This window comes from Pteropus vampyrus, unplaced genomic scaffold (assembly GCF_000151845.1).
Source record: "Pteropus vampyrus isolate Shadow unplaced genomic scaffold, Pvam_2.0 Scaffold12, whole genome shotgun sequence".
NCBI classification, from domain to species: Eukaryota; Metazoa; Chordata; class Mammalia; order Chiroptera; family Pteropodidae; genus Pteropus; species Pteropus vampyrus.
Window position 1 is genome coordinate 1,923,185 of NW_011888793.1, and position 17,377 is coordinate 1,940,561.

The following is a 17,377-nucleotide window of genomic DNA, read 5'->3' on the forward strand; positions in this document are numbered from 1 at the left end:
GGCTGTGGCATGGTGTCTGACATTAATTTGGAGAAGTTGTTGTTTATTGTTGTTTTAAATATTATTTCTGTTCTTTCATCTCTTTCTTCTGGAATTCCTATTATATGTATCTTACATCTTTTTTACTTATCCTACAGTTCTTGGGTATTCTGTTCTGGTTTTTTTTTTTTTTTTTCCTCTCCTTTTGGCCATTTTTTGGCCATTTCTATTGAGATATTCTGTAGCTCAGAGATTATTTTCTCATCCATGTCCATTCTGCTAATAAGCCCATCAAGGGCATTCTTCATTCTATTACAGTGTTTTGATCTTAACATTTCTTTTTGGTCCCTTGTTAGAATTTCTATTGCTGTTTACATTTCCCATTTGTTCTTGCATTCTATACTTTATCCATTAGAGTTGTTAGCTTCTTAATCATAGCTTTTTAAAATTCTGAATCCGATAATTTCAACATCCCTGTGATATCTGAGTCTAGTTCTATTGCTTGCTCTATCTCTTCAAATTCTGTTTTGCCTTGTAGTATGTCTTGTAATTTTTTTCTTAGTAGCCAGACATGATATACTAGGTAAAGGGAATTGCTGAAAATAGGCCTTAATATGTGATGGTAACATGCTGGGGGTGAGGGATAATATTCTATAATCTTATGAGTAGGTCTCAGTCTCTTAGGGAGCCTATTCACCTGGACTGAGGACTAAAGAAGTCCTTATTTTTTTCCCCTTGTTCGATGGGACAGGATGACTAGAATGGGCTGGAGTTGGGTATATCCTTTCTCCCCGGTCACTTAGGCTCCTTTAAAACCCTAGCAGGTTAGGCTGATAGTTTACTCATAGTTTCTCCTATGAGTAAACCTTGGAAGAAGGTCTATTTAAGAAGAACACTATGATCTATGTATTTCGCATTGGTTCCTTTTCTCGTCTCCCTGCTGGAAACATGAAGGGATTTTTCTCTAATATTCACTGTGAGAACTTGATCGAGCTCCTGGACATAAAATTCACAAAATGTGGGGGTCCCCCAGTGACTCAGTCCTTTTGGAGTTTTTATCTCTCAAATTTGTCCATATCGAGACTTCAGTAATTCATCGTTTACAGTTCAGGTTTCTCCACTTTGGCAATGGTTCCCGTGGAGGTTTCCGCTCTGATAAGTCGTGATTCTCTGTATTTACCTGTCAGTCTCTCCAAGGGCAATAGTCAGCTTTTTACTTCTTGTTAGGACAGAGGGATGTCTTCTAGCTTTTTATATGCCAGACTGGAAACCGGAAGTTAGATTGGATTCTGATGTATTTTGAAGGGAGAGATAAAGGATTTGCTGTTGTGTATTGCACGTGAAGTGGGGAAGAGAGAGTAGAACTGAGTCTTGACTCTCAAGTTTTTCAGCCTGAGCAACCAGAAACATGGAGTTTCTGTTTACCTGATGAGAAAGAATGCAGAAATTTGCGTTTGCATACCAAATTCAAGATGCCTTAATAAAGGTATGAATAGATAGTTGTATATATGAGTCTGGACTGAAGAGGAGAAAACTGGGCTGAAGGCACAAATTTGGGAGCGTACCAACAAGGGTAGTATTTAAGGTTATGAGAGTTTGAGATCTCTCAACGTATAGAGAAGACATTTAAGGGCTAAGTACTGGACAGCTTTCATTTTCTGTGTGTAGAGATGGATAAGATGAGGAGGAACCAACGAAGATTCAGAAGGAGCAGACAGTGAAATAAGTGAACCAAGAGAGGGTATGTCCTAGAAGCCAAGTAAAGTAAATGTGAGATTCCCTGGTATAATAGAACAAGTTTGAGTTTAGAAGCCTTCCAGGCCTGTTTTAACTACTTGACTGTGAGTCCAGGCAAATTTCTTGATAGCTCAGAACCATAAACAAGGGTAATACATGCACTTGTAAAACATCTAGCTTAACATCTGCTGCTTAATAGATAATCAGTAATTGTCAGAAACACTTTTAGTCAAGTCAGTGAAGTTATATTTGTGGTTAATAGTATTCAAGAAAGAAATACTTAGAATATTTTGACTGGTCTAATATATGAGGTTGTTATGTAGAAAATTGGTAGCTGCGTATTGCATATGAAAGCCATGTCTATCCAAGAACCCAAATTGAGTTATCATTTTATTAAACAGACAAGACATATGAAGTAATCTGGATGGAGAAGTGAAGGTACTGTGAAATAAACTCTGTAGAACTTATTTCACTGTGGTATAATTCATTAATTGCTACATAAGGGAAGACCTTCATAGAGAAAGATCACGGCAGTAGTTTTTATTTTTATTTTTGCTGTTGCTAAAAATCCAACTAATTTGTATCAGTGTTCACATTTATAGAGGAAAAAATTGTGAGGAATTATTGTAGGTACTAATTGAGTCTTTTCAACATGAAAGTTTAATTTGTGATTATTTTCTTTATAAAGGTATAGCAAATGAATCTAAAAAATTATATGGAGCACAGTTCCACCCTGAAGTTGGCCTTACAGAAAATGGGAAAGTAATACTGAAGAACTTCCTCTATGATATAGCTGGGTGCAGTGGAACCTTTACGGTGCAGAACAGAGAACTTGAGTGCATTCGAGAAATCAAAGAGAGAGTAGGCACATCAAAAGTTTTGGTAAGCAATTTACATCTGAAAGTCTACAAATTTATGTCAATAATATTAGAACTCAGAGCTGGCTTCCTCATCATAGCCCTTCAATGCTGAATGGGTGATCATATGCTTTGTGAGTTGTACTGTTACAGAGTGCTTTTTTTTTAGTTACCATACATTTCTTTGATACAGTGTTTTTAGGTTAACAGTTTAAGCTGATAGTTTTTATTTTCTTTTTGCTTATTGTACTCAATTTGATTTTTCTTTTCATTTCATCCTGTAGGTTTTACTCAGTGGTGGGGTGGACTCAACGGTTTGTACAGCTTTGCTGAATCGTGCTTTAAACCAAGATCAGGTCATTGCTGTGCACATTGATAATGGCTTTATGAGAAAACGAGAAAGCCAGTCTGTAGAAGAGGCCCTCAAAAAGCTTGGAATTCAGGTCAAAGGTATTGATGAATCCCAGAAAAGTTAATTTGCATGTCAGGACTTATTTAGTCAAATCTAGCCTTATGGTTTAAGTGAGCACATTTCCTTAACCAAGTACAGTTTTCCCAATAAGTTCACAGTTGAAAATATTTTTTATTTTTATATTATAATTACTTCTAGTTCAGGAGGGGTCCCAGTATAAATTTTAAAACTATTGATTACTTTTAATGTTATATATATATAGATCAATAACTTATTATTTTCCAGCTACCGTTCTGTTCTCTTCTATTCATTCTCTTTTTAAGTTACCTTTACCTACCTGTAATATTACTTATGCATGAGAATATCCAAGCCTTCCTGTAACAGGTACGGATGTAGAGATTATTTTACAAACAGGTCTATACAGAGAAGAAAGAGTCTATAGCACTTTTTTTTTAGGACCACTAGCGCTTAACTACATTTACATTTGCGGAGCTCTTACACTTTTTAATAACTAGATATAATCAGTATGTATAGTGAAATCAAGTCAGTAGTTTAATGCTGCAAACCATATATATTATTGAATTAATTGAAATCGATGCCAAAAGGTTGAATGTAAAATGAAGACTTGTAGTTAAACATGAAGTGCAGATGAGTCTATTTTTTTTCTCCTTTTGAAACGTCACTAAAGTAATAGTACAGGCATAAAACAAGTGTAATGCCACAAGGACAAAGAATAGAGGAGGTGATAGCAGTCTAATAGTTTCAGCAAAATGTTGGAAGGTGGAAAGCATGCGGATAATGCGAATTATCTCTGATAAACTAATGAAGTTTAAGTTTTCACCACCCCTCACTAGCCACGCCTTTTCTAAAATCCTGGGAGGGATCCTAGTAGTGTCTTGACATGGTCATATATTTTTATGAAGTTTGCAAGTAAGATATTTTGATAATTTATAGTTAATTAAGTTCACTTGTTTTTTCCACTCTAACTGGCTCTCTGTTGGGTGGTGTTTGACTGGCTGTGGGCATTTTGGGATTAGGCTAAGAAAAAAAAAGTTGAGGTAGGTATACATTTAGGTTAGGTTTTAGTGGTACAAGCATACCTCAAAGAGATTGTGGGTTCGGTCTCAGACCACTGCAGTAAAGCGAGTCGTAATCTCTTTGCTGGTGTAGGATCTTGCCTTCAAATTTTCAAAAAATGCAACATCTATGAAGTACAGTATAATGAGGTACACCAGTGTGTATGTGATTTGTAATCATTTCTTTGTATAGTTAAGTTTGTGTTAGCCATCCTAGTTTTAACTGGAGATTTTTTTAATACCTAATTTGTTATTATTTTTCTACAAAAGGGCCTTCATATTATAAAAGTTTCAGCCCCAAGAAAACCTGCATCTGTCCCTGGTAACTGAGAGTAAAAGGGAGGACTCTAAAATCTTGGGGTAGGAGTGAGGAGAGAAAGCCAACAAAAAGCAAGACTTCTGGGGAGACTCAGGAGTTGGAAGCGTTGGCTTCCTTGTGGGGTGTGGTTCTCTGGATGAGCCTAAAATGTTTAATGTGGATTGGTTGAAAATCTGGGAAGCAGATCCTTTTCTTCAACACAGGAACAGACTGCTTGCTATCCTTGCCCATCAGGAAACTGGATTTATCCTCTGGAGAGGCTAAACAAGAAAAGGGTTAGGCTTGGGTATATCAATACCAGGCACAGTTGAGGATGGAAGTAAGATTTTACTTTTAAAACAGTAGTATTAAGTAAAAATCTGAATGGTGACTCCCTTCCCCCAGACACTTCCTTTGTTCAACTTACCAGCATGCTGATAGGTGGGAGACTGGAGGCATTGTCTCTGTAGTAACTGAACTGCTTAAGAGACAGACCTATAGATTCATTGGTGGTCCCCCAGTGAAATATGCAGCTGCTTTGTCATCTTACAGTGAAGCCCACCAGTTGTTCAGCCTATTACCAAATAGAGATGTTAGTCAGTTTTTGAGTACCTTGTTCTTAAATGTGGACATTCGAGGACCACTAAATATATGTTCACATATGTCAGTTTTTAAAGAGACCGCAACGTGCAGTTCTAAGAGCTTTGGTCCCTGTGTAAGAACGACTGCTTTGGGTTCTCTTGGGGCCATGCTTGCTGTGGCTTTTGCTTATTGCTCTGTTGGAACACTGAATAGAGGGAACGCAGCCAGCATAATTTATGATATCATGAGCCTGGATCATTAAATGTCACAGAATTCACGAAGGAACACTTAAATGAGTGTCTGTGTTTGGACTTTATTAATCTAGGTTTGTTTATTGGTAGTTCTGGGATAGTTAGACAAATTAATGGGACATCAAAAGATCCATCTAGGTTTTTTTTGTGTATTTAACTTGTTATTATGAGTTTAAAAAAATCTTCTCTTAGTTTAAAACATATATCTCCACTCTTCCCCAGTGATAAATGCTGCTCATTCTTTCTATAATGGAACGACAACTCTGCCAATATCAGATGAAGACAGAACCCCACGAAAAAGAATTAGCAAAACATTAAATATGACTACAAGTCCTGAGGAGAAAAGAAAAATCATTGGGGATACTTTTGTTAAGGTACTTTTTTAATATCCTCAATGCGTAGTATTCTTGGTGTGAATTTTCATATTTGTTTTTCCTTATTATATCAAATAACTCAAATTTGTTAATTTTGATCCTTTTTTTTTTAGGCTAAGAGTTTTACCCTATATTGTTATTATGCTCACCAGTAGGAACTGTTTTATATTTTTAAAAAATGTGTACTTTTGTCAGGCTATTTATTATTTTAACTAAGAATAGTTATTTTCAGTTTATATTCGACTTTAGTTTTTTGGATATTTCAATGACTAGTTTTTAGGCTTGAAGGGAATGTGTGCATATTTTTGTTGAATGATGTTAAAGCATGTTCTTTCAAGAACATATGTTCTTAAGGGAATTTATTTTGAGAGTTGGTAGATTTCATATTGTCAGTATCACATAAGGACTTTGAGGAATTTAGCTGAAAGTCGATATGAAATTTTGCTGTCTTTTTTAACGATTCATCTTTTAAAAGGCTGTTTTACTCTTGTTGGTTATAGATTGCCAATGAAGTAATTGGAGAAATGAACCTGAAACCCGAGGAAGTTTTCCTTGCCCAAGGTACTTTACGCCCTGATCTAATCGAAAGTGCATCCCTTACTGCAAGTAGCAAAGCTGAACTCATCAAAACGCATCACAACGACACAGAGCTTATCAGAAAGTTGAGAGAAGAGGTAAACACTTTGTGAACTTTCCCATAAAACTCTTTCCTTCCCTCCTTTAACTGTTTTTAAGTGTGTACAGCTCAGTAGTGTTAAGTGTATTTGCATCATTGTGAAACAGATTTCTATAACTTTACATCTTGCAAAACTGTAACTTTCTATACCCACTGAACAGCAGCTACCTTTTTTCCCTCTCTCCATCCCCTGATGGCCACCATTCTGCTTTCTGTTTCTATGAATTTGACTACTCCAGATACCTCATATAAGTGAAATCATACAATATTTATAGTCTTTTTGTGACTGTCTTATATCACTCAGCATAGGTCTTTAAGGTTCATCCATGTTGTAGCATATGACAAGATTTCTTTCCTGTTTAAAGCTGTATGATGTTCTTTTGTATGTATGTACACATTTTGTTTATCCATTTATCTGTCATGGACCTGTCAGTTGCTTCCCCTTTTGGCTATTGTGAACTGTGCTGCTATGAACATGGGTTTCCAAATATCTCTTGGAGACTCTGCTTTCATTTCTTTTGGATATGTACCAAGAAGTAGGATTGCTGGGTCATATGGTAGTTCTATTTTTAATTTTTCGAGGGACTTCTTTAATGTTTCCATGATGACTACACCACAGTACCTTCTCGCCAACAATGCACAAGGGGTCCACTTTCTCCACACCTTGCCAATACTTGTTATTTTCTGTTGTTTTGATAGTAGCTATCATAATAGGTGTGAATTATCTGTCTCTCTTTATTTGGGGCATCTTAATGGATATGTATTGGTATCTTATTATGGTTTTGATTTGCATTTCCCTGATAGCTAATGATGTTGAACATCTTTTCATGTGCTCATTGGCCATTTGTACATCTTTGGAGAAATATCAATTCAGATCTTTTGCTTGTTTTTCAATTGGTTTATTTATCTTTTATTGAATTATAAGTTGTTCTTTATATATTCTGATTATAAATCCATTATAAGATACATGGTTTGCCTTCTGTGGGTTGTCTTTTCACATTCTTGATGGTATCATTTGGAGAGTTTTAACTTTGAAACACTAGAATATTTTTAAATTGCCTTGTATTCTAATGAGAACTGTATCAGAGATGGTGAATAGGTTTGATCAGATTTTTTGTTTTTTCAAATTAAATAATGTGTTTCGATTTCTCTCATAATTTTAAAAATGTGAACATTCTGTAATTCAACCACAGCTTTTACTTCCTGGTGACTTCTTCATGGGGTCTCAATTCCCTTTTAAATAACAAACTCTTATTTCAGACGGCAGTTAGCTTTTCATCATTCTTTCTGTCTAGGTAACATCCAAGGATAAATCCCATAGGGACAAGTACATGTGGTCACGCACAATATGAATTAAGTTCATCATGAATGCTGCGTTCTTGGTGCCCACAATGACCCCATGACCAAGGGCAACCACAAGCCCAGCCTCCAGCTTTGATCAGATTTATTTACACTTAAAAGGTTTATATTTAAAATATGTTTCAAAGAGAAATAAGAGCATTAAAATAGTCATCTGATTCTTTAAAAGGACCTGGGAGGAAATACTTTAAAAGTTGAAGTTTTGAAAAATGATTTTTAAATCTAAAGAAGAAATCAACATGAAAAGCCAATAATTGGTTACTTTGTTTTCCATGTCATTTGGTTACTTGTTTATATTAACTGGCTTTTTCCCCCTGTAGGGAAAAGTGATAGAACCTCTGAAAGATTTTCATAAAGATGAAGTAAGAATTTTAGGCAGAGAACTTGGACTTCCGGAAGAGTTAGTTTCCAGACATCCATTTCCAGGTAAAATTAGAATTGTATTCTGTTTGATTTGTCATTAGACCTTCATGTTGAAGAAAAGTCAGTTCAGATAACTTTGAAATACTTTATTTCAGAGAATATGTAACTTGAAAGGAAAGGATGGGTAGGGAATGAGCAAATTCTTTTTAGTACCTACTGTATATACTTCATTTTATTACTCATTTCTTGTTGTATCTATATTTAAATATGACACCATTCCTCTGAGTCTGGCATATAATGTTGCCATCAGATAAGAAAACCAACACATAGAGATATTTTAATAACATTGCCACACAATTCTTAATGTCGAGCTGGGATTTGTATGTTTTTTCTATGATAACTATGATGTATTCCATGGAAGACAGAGTTAAAACTTGATTCTCTGAAATCCTTTCTCATGGCTGACTTGTCTGAACGGATGAACCACATCTTTGCACATAGGTTTATGTAAATAATTTATGAACAAATAAAAATAGTTTAAGTAGTCATTTGCTGTCAAGTAGAAAAATAATTAGAGGTGATACTCGTTTAAAGTTAGGACTGAGAGTTTTAACCTGTTTTTATTATGAGTTTTTGAGTTTGGGCAAGTCTTGCACCTGTTTCTAGCTCTCATCATTAGTTGATAAATTGAAAGAATGGTCTAATTAATTTAAAAAACAGTAATAATAGTTCACATTTCTTGAGGAATTTGTATGTGCTAAGCATTGTGCTAAATATTTTACACATATTGTCTTATTTGATCCTCACAATAGAAACTACTATTATTTGGTTTTACAGATGAGGAAATTCAGGGACAGAAGGTACATTGCCAAAAGTTATGCAGATTAGGTTTGGAGCCAGGACTCAAACCTCAAAAAGCTCACTTCAGAGCTTATACTCTTAACTACCATATTACCACCAAAAACAGTGTTACAGAGTATCACCCATGTGGTGACTACCAGTATTTGTGTCAATAAACTTCACATCTAATAATTTAAGATGCTCAATTCTTAATCGATGTGTTGGCAAAGGATTGTGTATGAATGTAATGGAAGGAGGCCAAGTGGTCCTATGTTCTCAGTTTACATTTCAGCTAGATTCACTTAACTGTTTTAGAGTCTATTTTATGTTGATTTTCTGTTATGTAAGATTTCATTGGAAAAGGGATTTTGTTGCTTAAAAAATGAAACTAGGCATACTACTCATCTTAAATAAGCTATTTATTCTAAAGGTAAGAAACGAAGCAGGAATTGATGGACATAACTAAGTTTTTATCTTTAAACAGGCATCTCAAGGGATACTTTTTTGTTTTTATAGTAAAGCAACAATTCATTTTCTTAGATTCATGCACATCTTGTGTGCTTAGTTTTTCAAGTATTTGGTGAAATAGAAATACCAGTTCACATTTTTTGAAATTGAACACTTTTGCATTGTATGTTTGATATTTTTTTTTTAAACAGTATACTCTTCTTCCTAAAATTAAATTGGTAGTTGAATCTGGGCTATCAATGATAAGATGGTTTATTATACTGTCCTCTTTACTTTTGTGTATGTTTGAAAATTCCCTTATTAAAAATTTTAAATATATTGGCACATATATTGTGAATTAAAAGTATTTACTAGAAAATTTTGTGATGCTTAATACATGGGCTATCAAAAACAAGATAGAAATCATTGATAAAAGGAATTGAAACACTGTAAAAATGAGATGGATGAAACTAATAGCTACTTTTGAAATTAAACAGTTTATAAAACTTGCAATGGTGATGTGTCAATTATCTCAATAAAACTGGAAAAAAACTTAAAGTGGCACATGGATTTTAATTTTTAGAAGGAGTTTATATTTGAGGATAGCAACATTTTTATATTAAATATAAAATTTATACTAAATACCATTGTTACTGTTCTCTTTAGGTCCTGGCTTGGCAATCAGAGTAATATGTGCTGAAGAACCTTATATTTGTAAGGACTTTCCTGAAACCAACAATATTTTGAAAATAGTAGCTGATTTTTCTGCAAGTGTTAAAAAGGTAATAATTTACATTGTACTTGTATATTATAGGAGCTTTCAACAGATACAGCTAATCAGGACAAGGAATTAAATGGATGTCTGTTGTACTTCAGTATTTACAGTGAATTTATTAGGGTTTCATTATTTGAAAATTCAGAGTAATTTAGACTTTGCAATGACTATGAAGAAAATAAACTATAGAGACACTTAAATGCAGACTTCTCTTTTGAGCCATACAGCAGTTTGGATACCCTGAATCCTTAAAAATGCTAGATATGAAAGGGTGTTTTAAAATACTTAATATGTTTTGCAAGACAGTAAGGAAAATTATTTTAGCTCCAATTTGAAAATGAATGGAAAAGTGTTTCAGTCCTTTTGTAGATTTCATCAAATCGAAATAATCTGTGTGGCCTGAAAAACCTTTTGTAGATTTCATCAAATCTAAATAATCTGTGTGGCCTGGAAAACCTCAAGCTAAGAAATCTGAGATTTAAAGTGGACCTCGGTAGTGCTTCTAGATGTCAGGCAAGAAGCAATGTAAATCCTCTTTGGAGTATCTTTTGCCAGGCCTCAGAGAATTCCCATAGATACAGTTCCAATAAATATGAGCTTACAGTAAAAATTTCAAAATACAGAAGTAAGGCACCATGAATGAAAGCTAGTGGAAACTAGCAGAACAAAACTCTCAAACACTTCAGATTCTGGAATTAGCAGATAGACAATATAAAGTATATAATATTAATAGAAGCAATTGATAATAAGAGTAAGGTGTATGATAAGAGACTATCAAAATGATTGGGCAGCTTTGAAAAAAATTGACTTCTAGAAATGAAAATTAAAAACAGCTAAAGAAAGAATTAATGAACTTGAAGACAGATGTTAAATTATCCAGAAAACTGATCAAAGCAGCAAAGAGAAAATAGAGATAGAATGAAAAAGTCAACTTATTAACATGTGTCCAGAAGGAGATAATAGACAAAAGTATTTGAATTCCTCCACATTGGTTAAAGACACCGTATCTCAGATTCAGGAAACATAACACATCTCCATAAGGATAAAGGAAAAGAATTTGACACCTAGCAAAATTGCAGATTGCCAATGACAAAGCAGCTGCAGAGAAAAGATTATGCTACAAAGGAAAGACTTCAAAGTGCCAAGAGAAAATAATTGTGAACAAGAGTGAACAGATAACTATCTTCTAAGAACCGAGGCAAAATAAAGACATTTTTAGATAAGCAAAATTTACTGTCATCGATCTATTATTTAAAGAACTAATGCAGTGGTTCTCAACCCTTGTTGTGTATTAGAATCATCTGGGGGTGGGGGGTGGGGTTTGAAGTATACTATGCTTGAGTTCCTTCTCCCTAGAATTTTTAAATTTAATCTGGGTTGGAACCTGAACATAGCAAGTAATTTGAGTGTGCAGCTGGGCTTGAGAACCACTGTTTTAAAGAACTGATTTTAGGAGAAGCAAAAGGATTCTTGGAGAAAGCTCTGAGACAGGAGAAAGAATGGTAAATGGGTAAAATTGAAGCAGACATGAACTACATAAAATAGTGATCTATAATTTTTGGTGTTTATTTTAAATATATAATAATATATAGCTACAATAGCATGTAAAGCACAAGGGGATTGATTGGAGTTAGGCATTTAAAGATGCTCGTATTGTTTGCTAGAGCTCAGAGAGATTGAGTCTCATGTTAAATATCCATGTTAGCACAGGGAACTGCTAAAAGAAGAGAAACAGAAGGTTTAACCTCAAAACCAGTAAAGGGGAAATCAATGAGTTGGGAGAAATCATTAGTTCAGGAGAAGGTAAGAAAGGAGAAAGAAACATAAGAATAGAAATTACTGAAATAGAAATTACTGAATAAAATGGTAGCATGAAATCCAACCATGTCATTAACTCACAATTAATTAAAAAGACTATCATCTCTAGTTAAGACATAAATTGTTAAACTAGATTTCAAAGTAAAACTAACTATAGTTTCTTTACCTAGGTATAGAAGGAGTGAAAGTAAAAGAATGAAAAAACATATACCAGACAAATAAACTAAAAAAGGAAGTAGGTGGATTAATTTCAGACAAAATTGACTTTATGGCAACAAGTTTTATTAGAGATAAGGAGAAAGTTTGACTCATGTGAGATATGTCCCTTGCTGGTTACGGAGGATTAAAGCCTAGATGTATGAACATATAATCTGTATTTCTTATCCTGATATTTAACATCTCATAGCCTTACCTCTCAGGAGTGAAATCCTGGTATGCTGTGTAGCACACTCAAGTCAAAGAGAAATACCAGATAGGATTTATTGCTATAAACCAATAAGTGTGGATACATACCAAAAGAATGAGTATCTTATTTCTTGAAACGGTAAGTAATCGATCTCTCTTTGGTTTTCTCAGCCACATACGCTGTTACAAAGAGTCAAAGCCTGCACGACAGAAGAGGATCAGGAGAAGCTGATGCAAATTACAAGTCTGCATTCACTCAATGCCTTCTTGCTGCCAATTAAAACTGTAGGTGTGCAGGTGAGTTGTGTGAAATCATTGAGCTGTAACATAACTTTCTGTAGTTTGTTCTTTGTACTAAAATTGAAATAGAAATGACTTGGGAAAATGAAATATGAAAGTATATATACCAAGTTTAGAAAAGTGAAAAGGCAGTGTTTTATTTGTTTATGGAGTGAATAATATTATAGAAACCGTATATTCAGTCAGAGATTTTGTAGTTTTGGAACATCTGTCATCTCTAAAAGTAAAACTTCAAAGAATAGTTTGCTATATATAGGTTGGCTTGCTTGCTTCTGCCTTGAAGAATAGGTTGGTACCAAGTGGTCATATCCACATTTATACTTCTTGGTATGAAATATACTGTGGCTTTACAAGTCTCTAACTGCAGAAGGCCCCCAGATGAACATGTTACACCACTTAGGTCTTTTTCTCAGCTTGTGAATTCCTTAAACTAGTGCTGTTTCTTCAACATGTCGTCTCTGTTTTAGCTGTGTTAGTGTACGGCTAACACTTTTTGTATTTATTGTTGCATCTTTCCGATTGTAAAAGCATGTGAGGATAATATAGTTTTCACTTTTAAAATGCTGTTCATAATTAGATTTTATCAATTTCTCCTTTATGTGATTCTCACATGAGTTTCTGGGGGAGAAAGCTTGGGAGGGTAGGGAAGAGGAAGGTTTCTTGTTATTTAGTTTGTAGTTAAATGAAAACTAGAAAAGGTGTTAAAATTTAACTCAAAATGGTATGAGTGCCAGTTATTGGGTTAATGTGTTTGTAATGGCCTCTTAGAGTAGAATTATGTATGGAAAAAAATGAACTGTTTTATTTAGAGATTATTCATCTAAAACTTAACGAGTATACTCTTTTTTCCTAAATTTGTTGGATAAGTGACTTCTTTTTTAAAAGCGAATCTTACTCAGTTTCCACTACTCTTGCCATCAAAATGAAAGTATTTTTAGTTATTAGATACTTAACTTTAGTCTCTGAGGCCTTTGGAGGGCGTGGAAGCCCAGATAGAAATTGCAATTCATGGTTAGTAAAGCAATAAAGTTTATTTTCTAAATACCAAAACAAACCATACTTGTAAGAAAAAAATGCAGTGCATTTAAAAATAATTTTTCTATTCTTGCTCACCAGTTGTGTTGTTTGTATTCTTCCAGATACATTTATTTTAAAAAGAAAATAAAAGGGAATTAAATGTACATTGTCACCTTTCTTTTTAACTGAACATTATAAACTTAATATCTTCTCACACCAATATATTATTCTTAACTGCTGCCTTATTTTCCGTATACGCTTATATCATACTTTAATTATTCCCCTACCTGTAGACATTTAAACCGTTTTCATTATTTCACTATTATAGGCATTTCAGCAAATAATGTTTTATTTCTTTAAGCAGTTACTCATGTGCTCTGTAAGATCATTTCCTGGATTAAAATTATAAATTCTGATAGATTTTATCAAATTAGCATTCGTATAGTCTGAATTCTTGTTTTTTCAGTATACCAGGTATTGGACAGTTACCTAATGAATCTCTTTAAATTGCTTTTTAGTTTAATTTGATTTTTTTTTTTAAAAAGCAAATTACTTGGATTAAACCGGACAAAGGAAAAGGGAATCAATAATATTACTAGATTTATTTACTTGTTTTTAAATTAAAATTTTAAACTTATTTTTAAAAAAATTAATAAGTGAATGTTTTTTAAATTAGCTCCAACTTAAGAATTCTTTATTCACCTAATCATGTGCAGATCTTGTCTGCCAAATTAAGCACGCTAGCTGTCCTCAGTTGGGCAGGTATTTGGAATGAAATCTCAGTGGGTCTCTGGCATCTGTTGAATAAATTTTTGAAATTACCATGATACTTTCTTTTTTAAAAAATAAATTTATTTAAACTAGTTTCAAGTATACAGTACATTGGTTAGACATTTATAATGTTCATCAAACCATTCCTCCAATTGCTCCCTCCCTCCATGACTCTTTATGTCTGAACTGATTTAGGTAGAATTTATATGAGATTTAAATAGGATTTATTTATATAATTAGAGAAGTACCGATACATTTATTTAAACAAATTTTTGTTCAAAAAACAAAAAAATACTATTAATGATATCACCATGCATGAAATGTTTTCCAATCCATCTTTGATTTCTATAAAACCATTAACAATTATTGGTTATATTTTTATTTTCAGGGGGACTGTCGTTCCTATAGTTACGTCTGTGGAATCTCCAGTAAAGATGAGCCTGACTGGGAATCTCTTATTTTCCTGGCTAGGCTTATACCTCGCATGTGTCACAACATTAACAGGTGTGTTCTGCAGTGGGCACAGGGGGTGAGGTGTAGTGGAAGGATGTGTTTTTTAAGGTCTTTCCACTATTGAAGGACCAAAAGGTTCAAGTGTAGATACAGGTGTGCACTTGGATCACAGTTTTTTGAGCAGATATTTAATAATATCTTGTGTTTTATTTCTTTTGCACAATGCAATAATTTGCATATTAAATTTTTGTTTATTTGTTTAAAGGAAAAATAGGGAGAGTTTTTATTTTAGTATAAAATACTAAATGCAATTTTAAAATATATCTTCCAAATTAGCAGCTTATACTAGCTATTGGTTTGATCGTAACATGTTTTATTCCAAAAGAATTGAAAAAATACCTAAATATTATAGAATTACCAATAGGGACTTGGTTAATTTGATAATACTCCCAAGAGAAATCAAAGAAAAGAAGTAGGTATGCCAGATGTCATTAAAATAACTATATGTATAATTTATTTTGAATTTAGTTTTTCAGATTCACTTTTCCTTTAATTTGCATATTAATTTCTTAGGTTGGATATATCAACAGCTGATTTATAATCTATGTGTAATAACCATTTGCATTATCCCATATATAGTTCAAAAATCTCAACTCGTTTAATACCAGATTGCTCATTAATATTCTTATTTCATAGTCACTCTTTTCAAGTTTTTTTTTTGTGGATATTAGGTAGTTAACAAAAAAGAATTACTTGATGTTTCAGTTTATTCAAGTTTACCACAGAAATTAGAAACCTACCAGTTGGTATTCACCAGCAAGGTGGGTATAGTTTTCTAACTGCCAGGTGGTGTGGCTTTTAGGACAGGGAGTCACAGGGAAGCCATGTTTTTACTGATGGGAATGTGCTCGTTAAAAGGCTTACTCGAACCTGAGGCCCCCAGATACAGAGGCACTGTTGAATACATTGAAAAAAAATGAATTATTATTAAAGAATGGTAAATTTGTAATTGAGATAATTGTTTTGGTTAAAATAGTGGTAATTCATCTTCTGAATAATGTTAATACTTAAATAAGGTATTATTGATCATACAGAATAATCACTTTAAGTTTGACTCCACTGTTTTCACTATATAAGTAGTATATTTTTCATTTTACAACATTCTTACAGTTTCATCTGTTTTTCTTTTGCCAAAAGGCACTCATCTTTGCTGAAACTTTATCTCTGTCTCTTGTTATTCTGGTTTCCCTGCCCATCTTTTCTTTTTTCTTTGTTTCTCTCTCTCCTTTACCAGACCTTCCTCCCTCCCCCACCAAAAAGAAAAAGACTAACAAACTATAACAAAAAACTACATTTAAAAATATGAACCTAACAAACCTTTCAAAGTGTCTTGGTGAATTTTAGATTTCTTTGCCAGTCTCCTTTTTAGGAATTGGAATATATTTTAACATTATTTTCCATTTTGGCCAGTTTTTTTCCATAATTTACATGATGGGGGTCTTTGTACAGAGAAGGAATACTCCAAATTTTAGTGTTCTATACAGTGTGGGAGACTACCTATCTCTGTATATTTTATGATCACTCTTATTTGTAAGAGATAAGACAGAAATAAGTCCACGGCATTCTCTTGCCTAGCTGCTTTTTCCTCTAAGGATCTTTTGAGCTCTAGGAATTATATTTAGTGCCTTACTTTCTGTGGGACAAAAACCTTTCTTCTACAGTACGTTTGGAAGGAGGCAATGGAATAGTTGGTGATCGTGTTGGTTTTGATCTGATGCTCTTTTATTCCAAGTCCATATTAAGAAAAAAAAGGGAAAACGTTATTAAACTTCACCATGGTAATTGCCAAGGGAGATTTATTTTCTTTGCTAAAGACATAGAGGGCTAAAGAAAAGGGACAATCGCTGCTGGCTGGAGTTGGAGTGGGGCGAGCTAGGTGACACTCATAACTCTACCCCGATGGCCTTTCGTTTTCTGGGTGAAAGTTGTGAAACAGAGCCTTCAAACCAGTGATAAGATTCCCCTTGAATCGTTTGATTCTAATTTCCTCAAGCTGTGTTCCAATCCCTATTTTAATTAACAGTGAGATATCTTCATATCTTTCAAACAAATATTAAAGTAGTTGACAGTTTTTATTTTTGGAAAGAACTAGTAGGATACCAAGTCTTTGTGTCCATTTTGGTGACATTTTTAATAAAGTGAAAATGAGAAACTCTCTTTGGGATCAGTGTTTCCTCAAAGTGAAAAAAAAGATTGATCAAATAAGTTTAGAAATTTCACTGTAGTCTCTTCTTAGAGGTTACCTGTGCATTTAGCATATTACAATATCTGAAATTTTGTCACAAAACAACTTACTTATTTGTTCAACTCAGTGTTTCTTTGGGCTTAGGTGTATTAATTTCCTGGGGCTCCCATAACAAATTACCACAAACTGGGAGGCTTCCAACAACAGAAATTACAGTTCTGGAGGCTAGACGTCTGAAATCAAGGTGTCAGCAGGTGTCACCATGTTCCCTTTGAAGTCTCTAGGGGAGGGTCCTTTCTTGCCTCTTCCTAGTTTCGGGTGTTTGCTGGCAATCCTTGGCTT

The 17,377-nt window shown here is 33.8% G+C and overlaps 1 protein-coding gene across 2 annotated transcripts in view; it reads left to right on the top strand.

Annotated features, from left to right (window-relative positions):
• Positions 1 to 17,377, top strand: part of GMPS (guanine monophosphate synthase) — a 61,951-nt gene that overhangs the window by 38,375 nt on the left and 6,199 nt on the right. For both annotated transcript variants that reach the window (XM_011379298.2, XM_011379304.2), the window contains exons 6-13: positions 2,405 to 2,598; positions 2,858 to 3,023; positions 5,415 to 5,566; positions 6,067 to 6,240; positions 7,922 to 8,027; positions 9,918 to 10,033; positions 12,421 to 12,546; positions 14,726 to 14,841. In XM_011379298.2, coding sequence (XP_011377600.1) covers positions 2,405 to 2,598; positions 2,858 to 3,023; positions 5,415 to 5,566; positions 6,067 to 6,240; positions 7,922 to 8,027; positions 9,918 to 10,033; positions 12,421 to 12,546; positions 14,726 to 14,841 — 1,150 coding nt within the window. The remainder of the gene's footprint in view (positions 1 to 2,404; positions 2,599 to 2,857; positions 3,024 to 5,414; positions 5,567 to 6,066; positions 6,241 to 7,921; positions 8,028 to 9,917; positions 10,034 to 12,420; positions 12,547 to 14,725; positions 14,842 to 17,377) is intronic.